General features: G+C 41.8%; 6 protein-coding genes across 6 annotated transcripts; 2 read left to right on the top strand and 4 right to left on the bottom strand.

The window, feature by feature from the left end:
* Nucleotides 1-230: 230 nt before the first annotated feature.
* Nucleotides 231-1,310, bottom strand: LOC117791075 (keratin, type II cytoskeletal 1-like). The gene is made up of 2 exons (XM_034630722.1): nt 1,274-1,310; nt 231-1,205 (listed from the first exon to the last, which is right to left on the bottom strand). The coding sequence occupies exons 1-2, from the start codon at nt 1,286-1,288 to the stop codon at nt 363-365; spliced, it is 858 nt and encodes a 285-aa protein (XP_034486613.1). The 5' UTR covers nt 1,289-1,310; the 3' UTR covers nt 231-362.
* A 2,581-nt stretch (nt 1,311-3,891) lies between these two features.
* LOC117791026 (keratin, type II cytoskeletal 1-like) lies at nt 3,892-4,951 on the bottom strand. The gene is made up of 2 exons (XM_034630655.1): nt 4,905-4,951; nt 3,892-4,832 (listed from the first exon to the last, which is right to left on the bottom strand). The coding sequence occupies exons 1-2, from the start codon at nt 4,917-4,919 to the stop codon at nt 3,993-3,995; spliced, it is 855 nt and encodes a 284-aa protein (XP_034486546.1). The 5' UTR covers nt 4,920-4,951; the 3' UTR covers nt 3,892-3,992.
* A 296-nt stretch (nt 4,952-5,247) lies between these two features.
* On the bottom strand, nt 5,248-6,062 carry LOC117791036. The gene has a single exon (XM_034630664.1). It carries the CDS (start codon nt 6,045-6,047, stop codon nt 5,364-5,366), a length of 684 nt encoding a protein of 227 aa, XP_034486555.1. The 5' UTR covers nt 6,048-6,062; the 3' UTR covers nt 5,248-5,363.
* Nucleotides 6,063-7,402: 1,340 nt separating this feature from the next.
* On the bottom strand, nt 7,403-8,227 carry LOC117791335. Its single transcript, XM_034631058.1, has one exon. It carries the CDS (start codon nt 8,225-8,227, stop codon nt 7,403-7,405), a length of 825 nt encoding a protein of 274 aa, XP_034486949.1.
* A 1,305-nt stretch (nt 8,228-9,532) lies between these two features.
* LOC117792381 lies at nt 9,533-10,492 on the top strand. Its single transcript, XM_034632504.1, has 2 exons — nt 9,533-9,747; nt 9,850-10,492. Exons 1-2 carry the CDS (start codon nt 9,533-9,535, stop codon nt 10,490-10,492), a joined length of 858 nt encoding a protein of 285 aa, XP_034488395.1.
* A 2,019-nt stretch (nt 10,493-12,511) lies between these two features.
* LOC117790640 (uncharacterized PPE family protein PPE10) lies at nt 12,512-13,511 on the top strand. The gene has a single exon (XM_034630137.1). It carries the CDS (start codon nt 12,527-12,529, stop codon nt 13,415-13,417), a length of 891 nt encoding a protein of 296 aa, XP_034486028.1. The 5' UTR covers nt 12,512-12,526; the 3' UTR covers nt 13,418-13,511.
* Nucleotides 13,512-14,351: the final 840 nt, after the last annotated feature.

The raw sequence follows: 14,351 nt of genomic DNA, 5'->3' as shown, positions 1-14,351 counted from the left end.
GTGAGAAGCGCGAATTTATTCTAAGCTATTCTTAAATATAACTATTTAATGTTTATTGATTCTATCTGAAATGTACTTTCATAAGAAATTCTTTATTTCGTATGGACCTTATCTAGCTTAAGCTGAAATCTAAGCTGTCACAATTTTCAACCCAAACAACAACAGATATTTGATTGTGCTGTGGAGATTAGCTAACCACGGTCCGTGAACCCATAAGTAAAGATTTTTCATTAATTTTCGTTATAACATTATTATTTCAACTTCAAATTGGGAATTATGCATTAATCAACAATAGGTAACAATACAGATCGATGTTTTCGTCAACATAAACTTAGACTAAATATATATATCCAGGAAACAGTTTAAAGACGGAAACGACGGAAGACCGAAGTGGGCAGGTATGAGTTGTCGGGAGACTGGGCAGTAGCCTGACGAACTGGACCCTGGGAAGCGAAGTTCAAGGCGGGGGCAACACCTCCATCATGAGCCTGGGATGAACCTCCCAACTGATCGTATTGTCCTTGGATGGCACGCTGAGCATTGGCAGCATCCTCGGGAGTGCGGTACTTGACGAAGTGCACCTCGGGCTTGTTGTTCGTGTTGCTGCGGATGGCGTTCAGTTTGTTGGCCAGATCTCCGATATCGGCCTGCTTGTTCAGGACATAGATGGCGGTCTCCTGCTGGGCAGCCTGTTTGGCCAGAGCCAGAGCAGCGTTCTCCAAGCCACGGTTCTCGGGTCCCTTGATGAAGACAACGCGCAGAGCCTTGTTCAAAGAGCTGGACACCTTCTCCAAAGATTGTGGCTCATCGAAGTCCTGTTCGTTGGCGGTGAAGGTGAAGAATTCCTTTTCCAATTCAGCAGCTGGGGCAGGGGCGTTATAGGAGACTGGAGCGTCCAGAGAGCCGCCGAGGCCGCCGAGACCACCGAGGTTGCCCAGACCGGAACCACCACCGATGTTGCCACCACCGATGTGGCCACCACCGATGTTGCCGCTGGTAAGTCCGGAACCCAAATCGCCGCCACCAAGTCCTCCCAAGCCACTAAGTCCGTCCAGGGAGCCACCGGTCAGACCACCAGAGCCGCCGTTAAGTCCTCCAGTGACTCCGCTGCCAGGAGCGAACGACAGTCCAGAGTTGGAGTGTCCTACGGGTTGGTAGTTGTAGCCAAGTTTATCGGCGCAGGCGACTGCAACCAGGCACATAACCTGGAATGTGGTAAGGTGATTAGGACTAAGCTAATTGTAGTTTGTTTGATGGATATCCTTATACTTACGATAAAGGCACGCATCTTGATGTTGATTTTTTGTTTCTTCTTGTTGGTTCTTCTGCTTTGAGTTACCAATTGCTTCTGTCTTCTGCTTGGAGCGATCTTTATTATTTATACAAATCCATCTTCGAGGCTGATAAAAACAAAACCGCCGCCTTGGTTTCGCTTGCATAGAAATCGCTTTGATGCCACTGTGTTTTGCCGCCTACAAAGCTTTTTGGCTCTACGGTTTTATGGTCGATTTGGAATTTTTGTTGCGTTTGAATAGGCAGCGGCTGTCGCTGCGACTGCGACTGGCTCTGATTGTTTTAGGTTATTCAAATTTTCGTTTTTTATTCAATAATTTTACAAGAATTAATATAAATTTATAAAATTAATATGTTGCGAGCACATTGAAATAAGTTTATATGCATATTGCTGTCATAAAGATGGGTCATAATTATCTTTTAAATATAATAAACATTTTTATCAAATTCTTTGACAAGGCTACAAGCTTGTTTTATGTAGGACATCTGCAGTTGTTATTTTTTTCCTAATTTATTGAATACTGACTCATATGGTTAGCCAATCTTCTCTATTATTTCTGTTGACAAGTGTTTATGATTCTGATTTATTGGCATGACATCAACATAATAATTAGGGGCACATTTAGTGTCTTTTTTGATATGCCGCCACTTAATCCATTAACCAAATACTCAAATTATGAGATAATAGGAATTATTATTATCATAAATTGATTGACTCGGATTTAATTATAATTTCCAGCCGATTTTGATCCTCCTTCCCAAAATTAAATTAATTATTCCTTGAGAATTATAAAGCAGATATAAAATAAATTAGAAATGCAATGAACTCAACTAGCATTTAGTCGTATAGAAACTTTTTTCAAATCGTTCTAGTCTTATTGATAAATCTTTACATTTAATTAACATGCTTAGTATAGTCCTTCAGATCCCTGAAGATAACTAGTTCTTCATGTTCTCTTTTAAATTTGTTTATAAATTAATTCATAGATAAGTATTGTTGCAGTAAAGATGTTCAATTAATTTTTTTCATTAACATCTTATTTTAGACTGTTAGACGAATGTTTTAAATAAATACGTTTATACTTTGTTTGATGTGGTAGTCGGCCGACAGCGAAGGAGGAGAAGGCCCAGGATTCTTTGGCAGGACCAAGTGATTCAAGTCCTGCCAACCCTTGGTGTTACCAACTAGCGAAGACGCCAGATTATACTTACTCATCTATAAGCTTAATATTTCTTTAACAGATAAACTCAATGACTGCACTAGAGAATTAAAAAACCTCGATATAAAATCAAAAGGAAAATATTAGGTGTGCTTCTTAAATCTCTAAAGATAATAATGAAAACTGCTTTTGAAAACAATTCCTGAATATCAACCACGGGATGAGATGCGGCTACAGTTGAGCACGCTCGACAGTAGGATACCCTGAGCCCAGGTACTCTTTTATAGAAGTTGATTCTCGACCAATTGTTCCTATGGCAGCTATATGATATATGGAACCGATTTGAACCAAATCTGGTCAGAATGTACAAAACCAACATTAATACATATTCAGTTTGGTTAGGATGTCTTTAAAAAAACAAAAAACCTTTTTATACTAAAACTTGATTTTCTACCAATCGGTCCTATGAAAGCTATATGATATAGTCAACCGATTTGAACGAACTTCAGGCAGAATTGACAAAACCAAGTTAAATGCATATTCTATCAGTTTGATTAAGATACCTCAAAAAACAAACAACTTTTTCATACTAAGACTTAATTTTTGATTGAGCGTCTCTATTGCAGCTATATGATATAGTGGACCGACTCAAAAATAAAAACAAACTTGATCTGCCTATGGTATCCAGGAACCTACTTACAAAGTTTGAAGTCTCTAGCTTTTATGGTTTTTGAGATCGACGCGTTCAAACAGATGGACGGACGGACAGACAAACGGACATGGCTCAATCGACTCGGCTGTTGATCCTGATCAAGAATATATATACTTTTGGGGGTCTGTCACGTCCCCTTCTGCCTGTTATATACATTCTGCCAAACACAATATACCCTTTTTTGCCCATTTTTAATGGTCTCAGGGTATAAAAATCGACTGATACATTATTTTTTACATTTTAATAATATTACTAATTATTGATTTGATTTAAACAATAAATAACTTTATTTGCATTGTACTTTATTCGCTGAATCCAAATCTGAACTCCATTTTTTTTTTTTGCACATGTAGGCTTTTTCCTGAAGTCAAAACACGTGGCAGACTATTTATATAGGCAGGTTCTTCTAAGTAAGCTAGGAAAATTCCTGAAAAGGTGTAGTCTGATGTCCAAAGGCCTCAATTTTTTTTCTGTGGCTGTATAATAAATTTGAGTAGGTTAACTGCCTCGAGGTCTAGATTTATGATCAAATATTAACACTGAAGAACAACCCACAAAACAAGAGCATAAGAGATGCCATTGCTTTAAATCCGTAGAATTGTGCTGACTGGGCTATCCATTAATTTATGTCAATCCTGCGAAAAACTCACCATTATTAAATGGTAATAAATTCGTTATCTTGAAAATTAAGTGCTTAAAAAGTTTTTGGAATAGCAAAAGAATAAATTAAGATTCGTAAAATTATTTTATTCAGTTATAACAAAACATTGTGTAGAATTACTCAACAAGTAGATACTAGAGCTGTCTAGATTTACAGTAGGAACTCTTTACAGACGACGGCGGAAGATCGAGGTGGGCAGGTATGAGTTGTCGGGAGACTGGGCAGTAGCCTGACGAACTGGACCCTGGGAAGCGAAGTTCAAGGCGGGGGCAACACCTCCATCATGAGCCTGGGATGAACCTCCCAACTGATCGTATTGTCCTTGGATGGCACGCTGAGCATTGGCAGCATCCTCGGGAGTGCGGTACTTGACGAAGTGCACCTCGGGCTTGTTGTTGGTGTTGCTGCGGATGGCGTTCAGTTTGTTGGCCAGATCTCCGATATCGGCCTGCTTGTTCAGGACATAGATGGCGGTCTCCTGCTGGGCAGCCTGTTTGGCCAGAGCCAGAGCAGCGTTCTCCAAGCCACGGTTCTCGGGTCCCTTGATGAAGACAACGCGCAGAGCCTTGTTCAAAGAGCTGGACACCTTCTCCAAAGATTGTGGCTCATCGAAGTCCTGTTCGTTGGCGGTGAAGGTGAAGAATTCCTTTTCCAATTCAGCAGATGGGGCAGGGGCGTTGTAGGAGACTGGAGCGTCCAGAGAGCCGCCGATGCCGCCGAGACCACCGAGGTTGCCCAGACCGGAACCACCACCGATGTTGCCACCACCAATATGACCACCACCGATGTTGCCGCTGGTAAGTCCGGAACCCAAATCGCCGCCACCAAGTCCTCCCAAGCCACTAAGTCCGTCCAGGGAGCCACCGGTCAGACCACCAGAGCCGCCGTTAAGACCTCCAGTGACTCCGCTGCCAGGAGCGAAGGACAGTCCAGAGTTGGAGTGTCCTACGGGTTGGTAGTTGTAGCCAAGTTTATCGGCGCAGGCGACTGCAACCAGGCACATAACCTGTTGGTTTTGGTTGTGAAGGAAAGGAAGGGTTAGTTAGATTATCCTTTGGCTAGGCGAGGATGAACTTACGATGAAGGCACGCATCTTGAATTCTGTTGAAGAGGTTCTCTTGGTTTGACGATTGTTTGGTTTGTGTCTAACTCGGCGTCAACGGTTAATATTTATACAAATCTGTCTTCGAGGCTGTCAGCGTGACTTCTCATTAAACACAATGCGACGACGTCGCTAAATGTTTTTTCCGCCTACAAAGTAGCAGCTTTGGTCTTTTGTGTTTGAGCTCGACCCGACAGTTAAGCTTTGCATAAATGTTATTATATGGAAAATGATAAAAATCAAAATCATGAACATAAAAATGCAATATCTCTGCACAATGCGGCATGAAATACGAAAGACAATAACCAGATTTCTGTAATTTTGGGTTTACTTCAGTTTATCGATTTTATTGTGTGCTCGAATAAAATGCAGAAAATAACAATAATCGGTCCAGCGACATTGGCAAAATCAGCAAGAAACAACATCAAAATATTTTTAACGAACACGCAGACGGCGCAGAATGTTGGCTGGCAAATAGGAGGAACTGGGAGAGCTTGCAGACCCATAGTGGCCACTTCCGGTGGAGACAGGAGAGCGGGAAGCAAAGTTGATGGCTGGGGCAACTCCTCCATGGAAGTTCTGGCTGGATCCGCCCAGAGAATCGTACTGGGATTGGATGGCACGCTGGGCATTGGCAGCATCCTCGGGAGTGCGGTACTTGACGAAGTGCACTTCGGGCTTGTTGTTGGTGTTGCTGCGGATGGCGTTCAGTTTGTTGGCCAGATCTCCGATATCGGCCTGCTTGTTCAGGACATAGATGGCGGTTTTCTGATCAGCAGCCTGCTTGGCCAGAGCCAGAGCAGCGTTCTCCAAGCCACGGTTCTCGGGTCCCTTGATGAAGACAACGCGCAGACCCTTGTTTACGCTGTTGGCAACCCTCTCGCTGGCAGCTGGATCGTAGAAATCATTTTCATCAGCCTCGTAGGTGTAGAATTCTTTGTTGACTCCAACGGATGGGGCATAGGATGATCCGGGTCTGCTCTCTTCACCATTGTAGTTGTTTCCAGCGTAGTCAATGATGGGAGAGTTGTCGCTAGCAGAGCCAGTGTCAAGTCCTTGTCCATAGTTGTATTGAGCGCATGCGGCGCCAACCAGGCAGAGAGCGATAAGGAAACGCATTGTGAGCTAGAAGGTGATGTGTGTACTGAACAGCAGATGGCTTGAACTGAATCCTGATGCCGCTCAGCACGACTTTTATACACCGCCCTCGTAGTTGGATCGGGGCTTAGAACAAAAGATTCTAGGTTCTTTACGGGCACATAATTCAACTAGTCGCTTATGCAAAGTAGTGCGCTTATGGCTTTTGGCTTATGAAACGATTATGCAAAACTATCTAAAAAGACAGGCTCATCAACTTTCTGTGGGATTGCAGGCGGGAATGCGTGGACCGGTTCCCACATCCATTTATCGCCTCTTACCCATAATATTAATATTCTATAGTGAAATTGCTGTGAAACTATCGAACTTGTTCTCAAAAATATCACCGCATCCAATTAGCACATACTGATCATAAATGCCATATTTTAAGCAGTTCATACCAGTATCCGCATTCAACTAAAAAATAAAAAATTCTAATAAAAATTCAAATAAAATTAAAAATTAAGAAAGGCAGAAGATTGCTTTTGAATAAACCGCTAATAATAAAATATGTATGACGAAACAGCACTTTATTTCAAAACACACTGTTGCCGGAAGAAATGTTTCGTCTGTGAATGAAGCAAATCTATTTTGAGTAGCTCGGTTATTGCCCTGGACCCAAAACAAGTTCCTTCTAGAGCTGAACCTTAGTCGTGTTACTTTTCTCAAGCACGACATCCCACATTGAACCGCTAATATTCTGTCGCTGCAACTTGTTTGATATTTTCTTGTTATGGAAAGCGGGTATAAAAACAATAGAATTTATATCATAAAGAATCAGAATATACGAAAGGCAATCCCTAATACATACTTCAATTAATTAAATGATAAATCAAAGATACTAAATAACGATATTTTGACTTTAATTATATAGAATTTATCGACCTATAGTCAGTTGTTCATCAAAATTTGAGCAAACATTAGAGTCGCCGACCTATCACATAACTAGAACTACAGTTCGAAAAAAAGCTGGGTTCGAACCCTGCCATGTTTAAAAATCAGTAAATTACCTTTTCTGTAAATTCTTGAAATTGCACTGGAAATGCTTTAAGTGGCATGTAGCGTGCTCAATATAAGTAAAATGTATAAAAAAAAAAAAAAGTATTTATTATTTAAAGAGGCGGGACAGATCCTATTAATTTAGAATAATAAATAATATGAAACTTAAATTTTTTATATCTTGTTGTTTTAGTAAATTTAAGTGTGTAAAAGGAACGCGAATTGTTTTCCAAATTTTTGCAAAGAATAAAAGAGAGGTACGAAATACATATTTTTTTTTAAATATTTTGTTTATTAGTTTTTAACAAGAGAAGAACCTATAATAATCAACAGAGAAATTAGAAACGAAGGCGACGTAAGATATTGGCGGGCAAGTAGCTGGGACCAGGAGCCGTAGCTTCGCCAACATTTTCCCTAACGGGAGCTTGTGCCTGAGAGGCAAAGTTGAGAGCGCTTGCAACACCTCCATCCTGGGTAGATGAAGCACCACCCAGCTGATCGTATTGTCCTTGGATGGCACGCTGAGCATTGGCAGCATCCTCGGGAGTGCGGTACTTGACGAAGTGCACCTCGGGCTTGTTGTTGGTGTTGCTGCGGATGGCGTTCAGTTTGTTGGCCAGATCTCCGATATCGGCCTGCTTGTTCAGGACATAGATGGCGGTCTCCTGCTGGGCAGCCTGTTTGGCCAGAGCCAGAGCAGCGTTCTCCAAGCCACGGTTCTCGGGTCCCTTGATGAAGACAACACGCAGAGCCTTGTTCAATGCGCTGGACACCTTCTCCAAAGATTGTGGCTCATCGAAGTCCTGTTCGTTGGCGGTGAAGGTGAAGAATTCCTTTTCCAATTCAGCAGCTGGGGCAGGGGCGTTGTAGGAGACTGGCGCTTCACGAGATTCGCTGGTCAGGCCACCAGGGAAACCACTGGAAAGACCACGCAAGTTATCGCCACCAATAATACCGTTAACTCCGTCACCGCCACCAAGTCTTCCTATGGAGTCAGTGCCCTGGCCAACAAGCGAGCCGTCACCAGGTCCTAGTCCTCCCAGGTTGCCATTACCAGGTGCAAAAGACAATCCTGAGTTGGAGTGTCCAACGGGTTGATAGTTGTAGCCAAGTTTGTCGGCGCAGGCAACAGCCACAAGGCACAGGACGATGAAGGCACGCATTTCTGTTGATGTTGTATTGAGGTAGGTGTTGTATAGAGCGATGATGTGTATCTGCTTTGATGAATCGATTGCTTTACTTTTATAAAGACAAACTGCAGGTGGCTGATTTCAGTTAATCGAACAAATTCCAAGAGGCGAAACAAAGGCTTGCAGTGCATTTCAAGATGTCAATGTGCGAATATGTTATCAAAACAATCTGCAGATTATGAATTTTGTTTATTAAATTAGTAATAAATAATCTACTAAAATAAATCGTGGAATCTTTATGATTTGTACATTTTGAATGCAGATTTTTGCATAGATTCCAATTCAAATGAGGGAAGTACAACCTAGTGTTGGCTTTGATTGCCAAACGAGCGGCGCCAAGTAATTTATTAAATGTCCAATTATCAAATTATCTTATTTGTTGCTGACATGGTGCTGCAGTTCGAGGGGTTAATTAGCAAATCGATCGCCAAAGCAAAAAAAAAAAAACAAAAACAAAGACAAAACAGATGGAGTTTATTTTTAGCGATGAAATCGTCGGCACTTCCGGCGCCATTCGATATCCATATCCAACAACCAACATCCACATCCACTGCCGGCTGTGGAAGGTCGCCTCCACCCGCAACATTAGCATAAAGCAACGTTTAAAACCAAAGCCTCGACAAAAGGTAATAATAATTTCGCGGATCGTTAAAATATGCTTTTCGACTTGAATAATAGGACTGGGCACGCCTCATTTGCATGATTGTTTGCTTTTCGAGCGATTTTGGGTAACACTTTGGATCCAACTCCGTCCAGCTCTATTGCTATTGCACATACTCGCATCATATAAATAGAAATAGGCAAGTGAATTGCGCCCAATTTGGCTTACGACCCATCGGCCAGCAATCCAATCATTATGACCAGGTTTATCTTGATTATGGCGATAAACAGATACGTTTCGTCAAGGTTCCATCGAACGAAACGGAAAAGATGAATAATGAAAATTATTGTTAAATGCAGAATATTGAATTTAATATGAAATTTATGGCCATACACCATACCATCCATGGCTGTCTTATTGGTATCGATATCAAGATCTTCTTCTGCGACCGCCAGTGGAACATATCTCACTCTCGGAAAGACTGTCGGAATCAAGTTCTTCTGCTGCATACTTAATTACCTTAGCCGGTAGTGGATCGCAACTAAATTATTGCATAATTTGACCATTTTATTCAGGCGTTTTGCATAACGGTAAATGCTCTACATGGACGATTGCATAAAAACCATCGACTTATCTGTCCAGGGCATCACATTCTGCAGTCAACTCAATCTCTGAACATGCATCACTTCTCAGTTCTCCTCTGCTGCTGCCTGGCAGCTTTGGCCAACGCCGACAAACTTGGCTATAACTATCAGCCTGTGGCTCACTCCGGCTCTGGACTCTCATTCGCTCCGGGTGGTTCGGCCAGCAATTTGTCACCCTCGTTTACCGCTGGACCCTCATCTGGACTCTCATTTGCTCCTAGTGGTGATGCCGGCAGCTTGTCACCCTCGTTTACAGCTGGTTCAGTTCCCGCCGCCAGCTCCGATAATTTTGACATTGCCCAGCCCACGTTTACACAGGGCGGTTTTCAGCCAACTGGACACATTGCCGAACAATCTGTGGATGCTCCCAACTATGCCGCAGCACAACCTGAGCTGCAAAAGGAATTCTTCACCTACACTGCCGATGAGGAGGATTTCCAAGACCCAGCTGCTTCCGACAAGGTGTCCACATCTCTGAACAAAGCTCTCCGCGTTGTCTTTGTCAAGGGACCCGAACACAATGGCCTGGAGCAAGCTGCTCTGGCTCTGGCTAAGCAGGCTGCCCAGCAGGAGACCGCCATCTATGTCCTGAACAAGCAGGCCGATATCGGAGATCTGGCCAACAAACTGAACGCCATCCGCAGCAACACCAACAACAAGCCAGAGGTGCACTTCGTCAAGTACCGCACTCCCGAGGACGCTGCCAATGCTCAGCACGCCATCCAAGGACAATACGATCAGCTGGGAGGTTCATCCCAGGCTCATGACGGAGGTGTTGCCCCCGCTCTGAACTTTGCGTCCAGTGCCCCAGCGCCAGTTGCTGCTCCCGCTCCCGCTCCTGTTTCCAATTTCTTCCCAGCTGCATCCGATTCCGTAGCTGTGGCAGCCGAGCCTGAGGCCACGGAAGCCATCTCCTCATACATTCCCCCGGTCACCCCCGGCAGCACCTATCTCCCCGCAAACATCTTGCGCCGCTTACGTATAAGATCGTAAGCTGAGATCAAGACTTTGCATATCTAATCGATAAAAATATCTTTGTTATTGTTGACTTATTGTTTCGAAAATAAAATTGTTTACTTATAATATTTAAATGCCTACATATTTTTGGCGGATGTCTGCTTTTTATGCCCTAGGCCAACAGAAATGGCTAGTGGGGTATGTATTTTAAGGTTCAGCATGCATATCAAATATTTTCATTTATCAGAACTTATTTTCTAATTCATTCCATTCACTTATCGGAGTGAACATAATCTACTTTTGTAGATTTTCAAGCTGTTGAGAAAAATAAATTATGTTTTAATCTCTTCATGGAAATAACCAAATAGTTTTTGTACAGTTATTCAATACACTGATAAAAAAAATGTTCAAAAATCAAGATTTTGGTCACAGAACTAAGAATTTTGGTCTAAAATGCGTCGAGAACATAAAATTCTTAGATCTTAGATTTATATATATAAATATTTGTTTTTAATTTTGACTTTTATAAATTTATTTGTATATGAATAAGTACATATCACTGCGGACGGCAGTTCGCGTTAGTGACGAAAGCAGCACGAAGGGTGCGAAAGGCGACTAACTATATATACAGCTAAGTTACAAATGGCATACTAAAACTTTTTAGTTTAAAAAAGTAATTTTTATGTACAAAGAAGCTCACCCTTTTTGCTCACAGTGCAAAATGCCAATTTTCGCCTTTTTTTATTAATTTATATTATATTTATATTAAAATTTTAAGATTAAAATGAATTTTGTTCGTCACAAAATTGGATATCAGAAATTTTGGGGCTTGAAATTGCTTTTGTCACTAGACTTTTACCTCGTGTAGAGGTTTTTTTTGTGGGATTTATACTTTTCTAACAATTTAAGATTTTTATTCTTGTATTTAGAACTTTGATTTTTTAGATTAATATTCTTAGTATTAATAATATGGTCTTAAATTGTTCTAATTTTAAGAACAAAAACAAAATATTTAAAATAAATGTTCATGACTTTAGAAGTTGGTCTTTTTTTCAGTGTACAATACATATAGTTACAGGGTATTTTCTCTTCCAGCAGCAGTCTTTCAGCTTTAATTTTAGGTTCCCTCAAATTCTTACATAGTTTTATTTTTTGCATATTTTTTTGAATGAGCATTTTCTTGCTTTGGAATTCGGCTTTATGAAAATGATTTGAATATTTAAGTTGGAAACGGATTTGGGTTTTTTTTCTTTTGTCTGGCAAACGAGTTCAACGGGTTAAATTAGGATGGCAAGCCAATGGATATTTATGAAAATTTGCAAATCAAAAATATAACAAGTTCTTTGACAGCATTTTATGTTTTTGATATGTTATTCGAATTAAATTCAACTCAATTTGAATTTGTTTGTCCTCCACTTATGTGGTTTGTTTATGTCAACAAATGTCGGCTCTTCCCACGCATTTTCCAAAATTGATTTCAATCGAATTGGCTGACAAATTGCATGTAGCTACAATAAACAATGGCCAAAACTGTAGCGCCGAGCAATTTAATATTATTATGCTCGCATACTGAGCCAAAAATATTTGTGGCCATTAGCCAGAGCTTCACTTTCAATCGTTGCCTGCTCGATTTGCATAACAAAATGAGTGAACAAAAGAATTTGGCTACCGAACAGCTAAACAATTTGGAGCTGACGCTGCCGCTGCCTCTGCCTCTGTCACGATTGACTGCGCTGCTAGCGTCAAGACCCGTTGCCTCATTTGCATAAAAATTTTCTTTGTAATCCGAAGCTCATCAAATTTTAATCAACGCCACCGACGACGCGTCGTCGTCGTCGTCGTCATCTTCGCTGCGGTCAGGCAATAATCGAAGAGGCCGAAAATAAAAACATGTTAAACAACATAATGGGGCGGACGTTATCTTGATCTCTAGCATAGCATAGTTGGTCAACACTTGTTCTGGGAGTGACATTCATGTTGCCACGGCTATGTTGCTATAAAAATGGCTCTTCACCTCTTGGCACACATCATTCTGTGCTCACAGCTCCGAGTAGAACTAGAACCCCAAAGATGCGCGCTTTTATCGTCTTGTGCTTAGTGGCCGTCGCCTCTGCCGATAAGCTCGGCTACAACTACCAGCCGGTGGGACACTCCAACTCAGGATTGTCTTTCGCTCCTGGCAGCGGCAGTGCCAATATCGGTGGTGGCAATTTGGGAGGACTCGGCGGTAATAACTTTGGCAGCCTTGACAGTGGTCTTGGCGGCTCCGGGCTCGGTGGCTCTGGACTGAGTGGTTCCGGCTTCGGTGGCTCTGGACTGAGTGGTTCCGGCTTCGGTGGCTCTGGACTGGGTGGCTCTGGACTGAGCGGCTCTGGACTTGGTGGCTCTGGACTGAGCGGTTCAGGACTCGGTGGCTCAGGACTCGATGGACCCGTCAACTACAATGCTGCACCTTCATCAGAGCTGAACAAGGAATTCTTCACCTTCAGTGCCAACGAGGAAGACTTCGATGAGCCCCAAGCTTTGGAACGCGTCTCCAGCTCCGTGAACAAGGGTCTGCGCGTTGTCTTCATCAAGGGACCCGAGAACCGTGGCTTGGAGAACGCTGCTTTGGCTCTGGCTAAGCAGGCTGCTGAGCAACAGACCGCCATCTATGTCCTGAACAAGCAGGCTGATATCGGAGATCTGGCCAACAAACTGAACGCCATCCGCAGCAACTCCAACAACAAGCCCGAGGTGCACTTCGTCAAGTACCGCACTCCCGAGGATGCTGCCAATGCTCAGCGTGCCATCCAATCGCAGTACGATTCTCTGGGTGGATCCAGCCAGAACCACAACGGTGGTGTTGCCAACGCTCTGAACTTCGCTTCTGCTCCTCAGTTCCGTCAGCAGAATGCTCAGATCCCAGAGAACTCCTATCTGCCATCGTCTGTGCTGCGTCGTCTGCGTTTCCGTTACTAAGTCGAAGTATATTCATATTAACCATATTTTTGTTGACTCTGTGTTATCTATTGATTTGTCAAATTCTTCAAATACACTTTTTATTTAAAATCAATTTATCAAATGTGTCTTATACTCGTATCTGGGCCAGTAAATGTGTCGAGCAAGATATAGATAAAGTTGTCACCGAGTGGGTGCCTGAATATATTTTCCATATTTCAGAGTTGATTGTCAAAAAATTGCAGCATTCAACATTTACTACAGGCCATTAAAATACCAGAGTTGTGACGATAACATCGAAGCCGAGTGGAAAGCAATAAAAATTTACATTTCGTCTGTGTACGCTTATTTTACAAAAGACTCAAAACAATCAACGAAAATTTTTGATAATAATTAAAATGTTAATCTGCGTGAAGTAAAAGGTTAGACAAACTATTGGCACCTAAATTTATGGCAGCTGCAAGACGGAACTATCGTGACTAGGCCAGTCAAAACCAGCTCCATACATTATGTATAAATGATAACCCACCGGAGGGACGAATCGCAGCTGACCAATAACAAACCACAATAGCGATCGCGACAATAGTAGCTCCATTCAAGAGCACCCACTACCCTCGATTTGCATACACAAAATACGAGTATACACAGCCAACAAACAAAGAGACACAAAAGTTTATTAGAAAAATCATTAAAACTTATTCGCCAGCCATTCTTGTGAAATATACAAATTTTATAAAAATAGACATACTTGTACGTCTCTTGAAAAGCCATCTGAATAATTATCGATATATCAGATTAAAGTCAATTTAATAAAATTAAATGATAAATATGCAATATTATTAAAGAATTATCTAATAGAACGAATATTCCCTGTATATCTCTTATTAAATGCACTTTTATGTAACAGAAGAAGGTTATATCTTGATAGAGTTCTTGTGTCTCTTATGTGTTGATG

The sequence above is a fragment of the Drosophila innubila genome (assembly GCF_004354385.1).
Source record: "Drosophila innubila isolate TH190305 chromosome 3R unlocalized genomic scaffold, UK_Dinn_1.0 2_E_3R, whole genome shotgun sequence".
Taxonomy (NCBI): domain Eukaryota; kingdom Metazoa; phylum Arthropoda; class Insecta; order Diptera; family Drosophilidae; genus Drosophila; species Drosophila innubila.
This window is presented reverse-complemented; position numbering and strand designations above follow the sequence as displayed.

What these genes read in the sequence shown, in the direction of transcription:
- LOC117792381 (XM_034632504.1), top strand. Translation starts at nt 9,533, where the DNA reads ATGCATCACTTCTCAGTTCTCCTCTGCTGCTGCCTGGCAGCTTTGGCC. An exon ending in GCCGGCAGCTTGTCACCCTC is followed by an intron (nt 9,748 to 9,849) that starts GTTTACAGCTGG and finishes ACACATTGCCGA; the next exon opens with ACAATCTGTGGATGCTCCCA.
- LOC117790640 (XM_034630137.1), top strand. Translation starts at nt 12,527, where the DNA reads ATGCGCGCTTTTATCGTCTTGTGCTTAGTGGCCGTCGCCTCTGCCGAT.
- LOC117791036 (XM_034630664.1), bottom strand. Translation starts at nt 6,047, where the DNA reads ATGCGTTTCCTTATCGCTCTCTGCCTGGTTGGCGCCGCATGCGCTCAA.
- LOC117791335 (XM_034631058.1), bottom strand. Translation starts at nt 8,227, where the DNA reads ATGCGTGCCTTCATCGTCCTGTGCCTTGTGGCTGTTGCCTGCGCCGAC.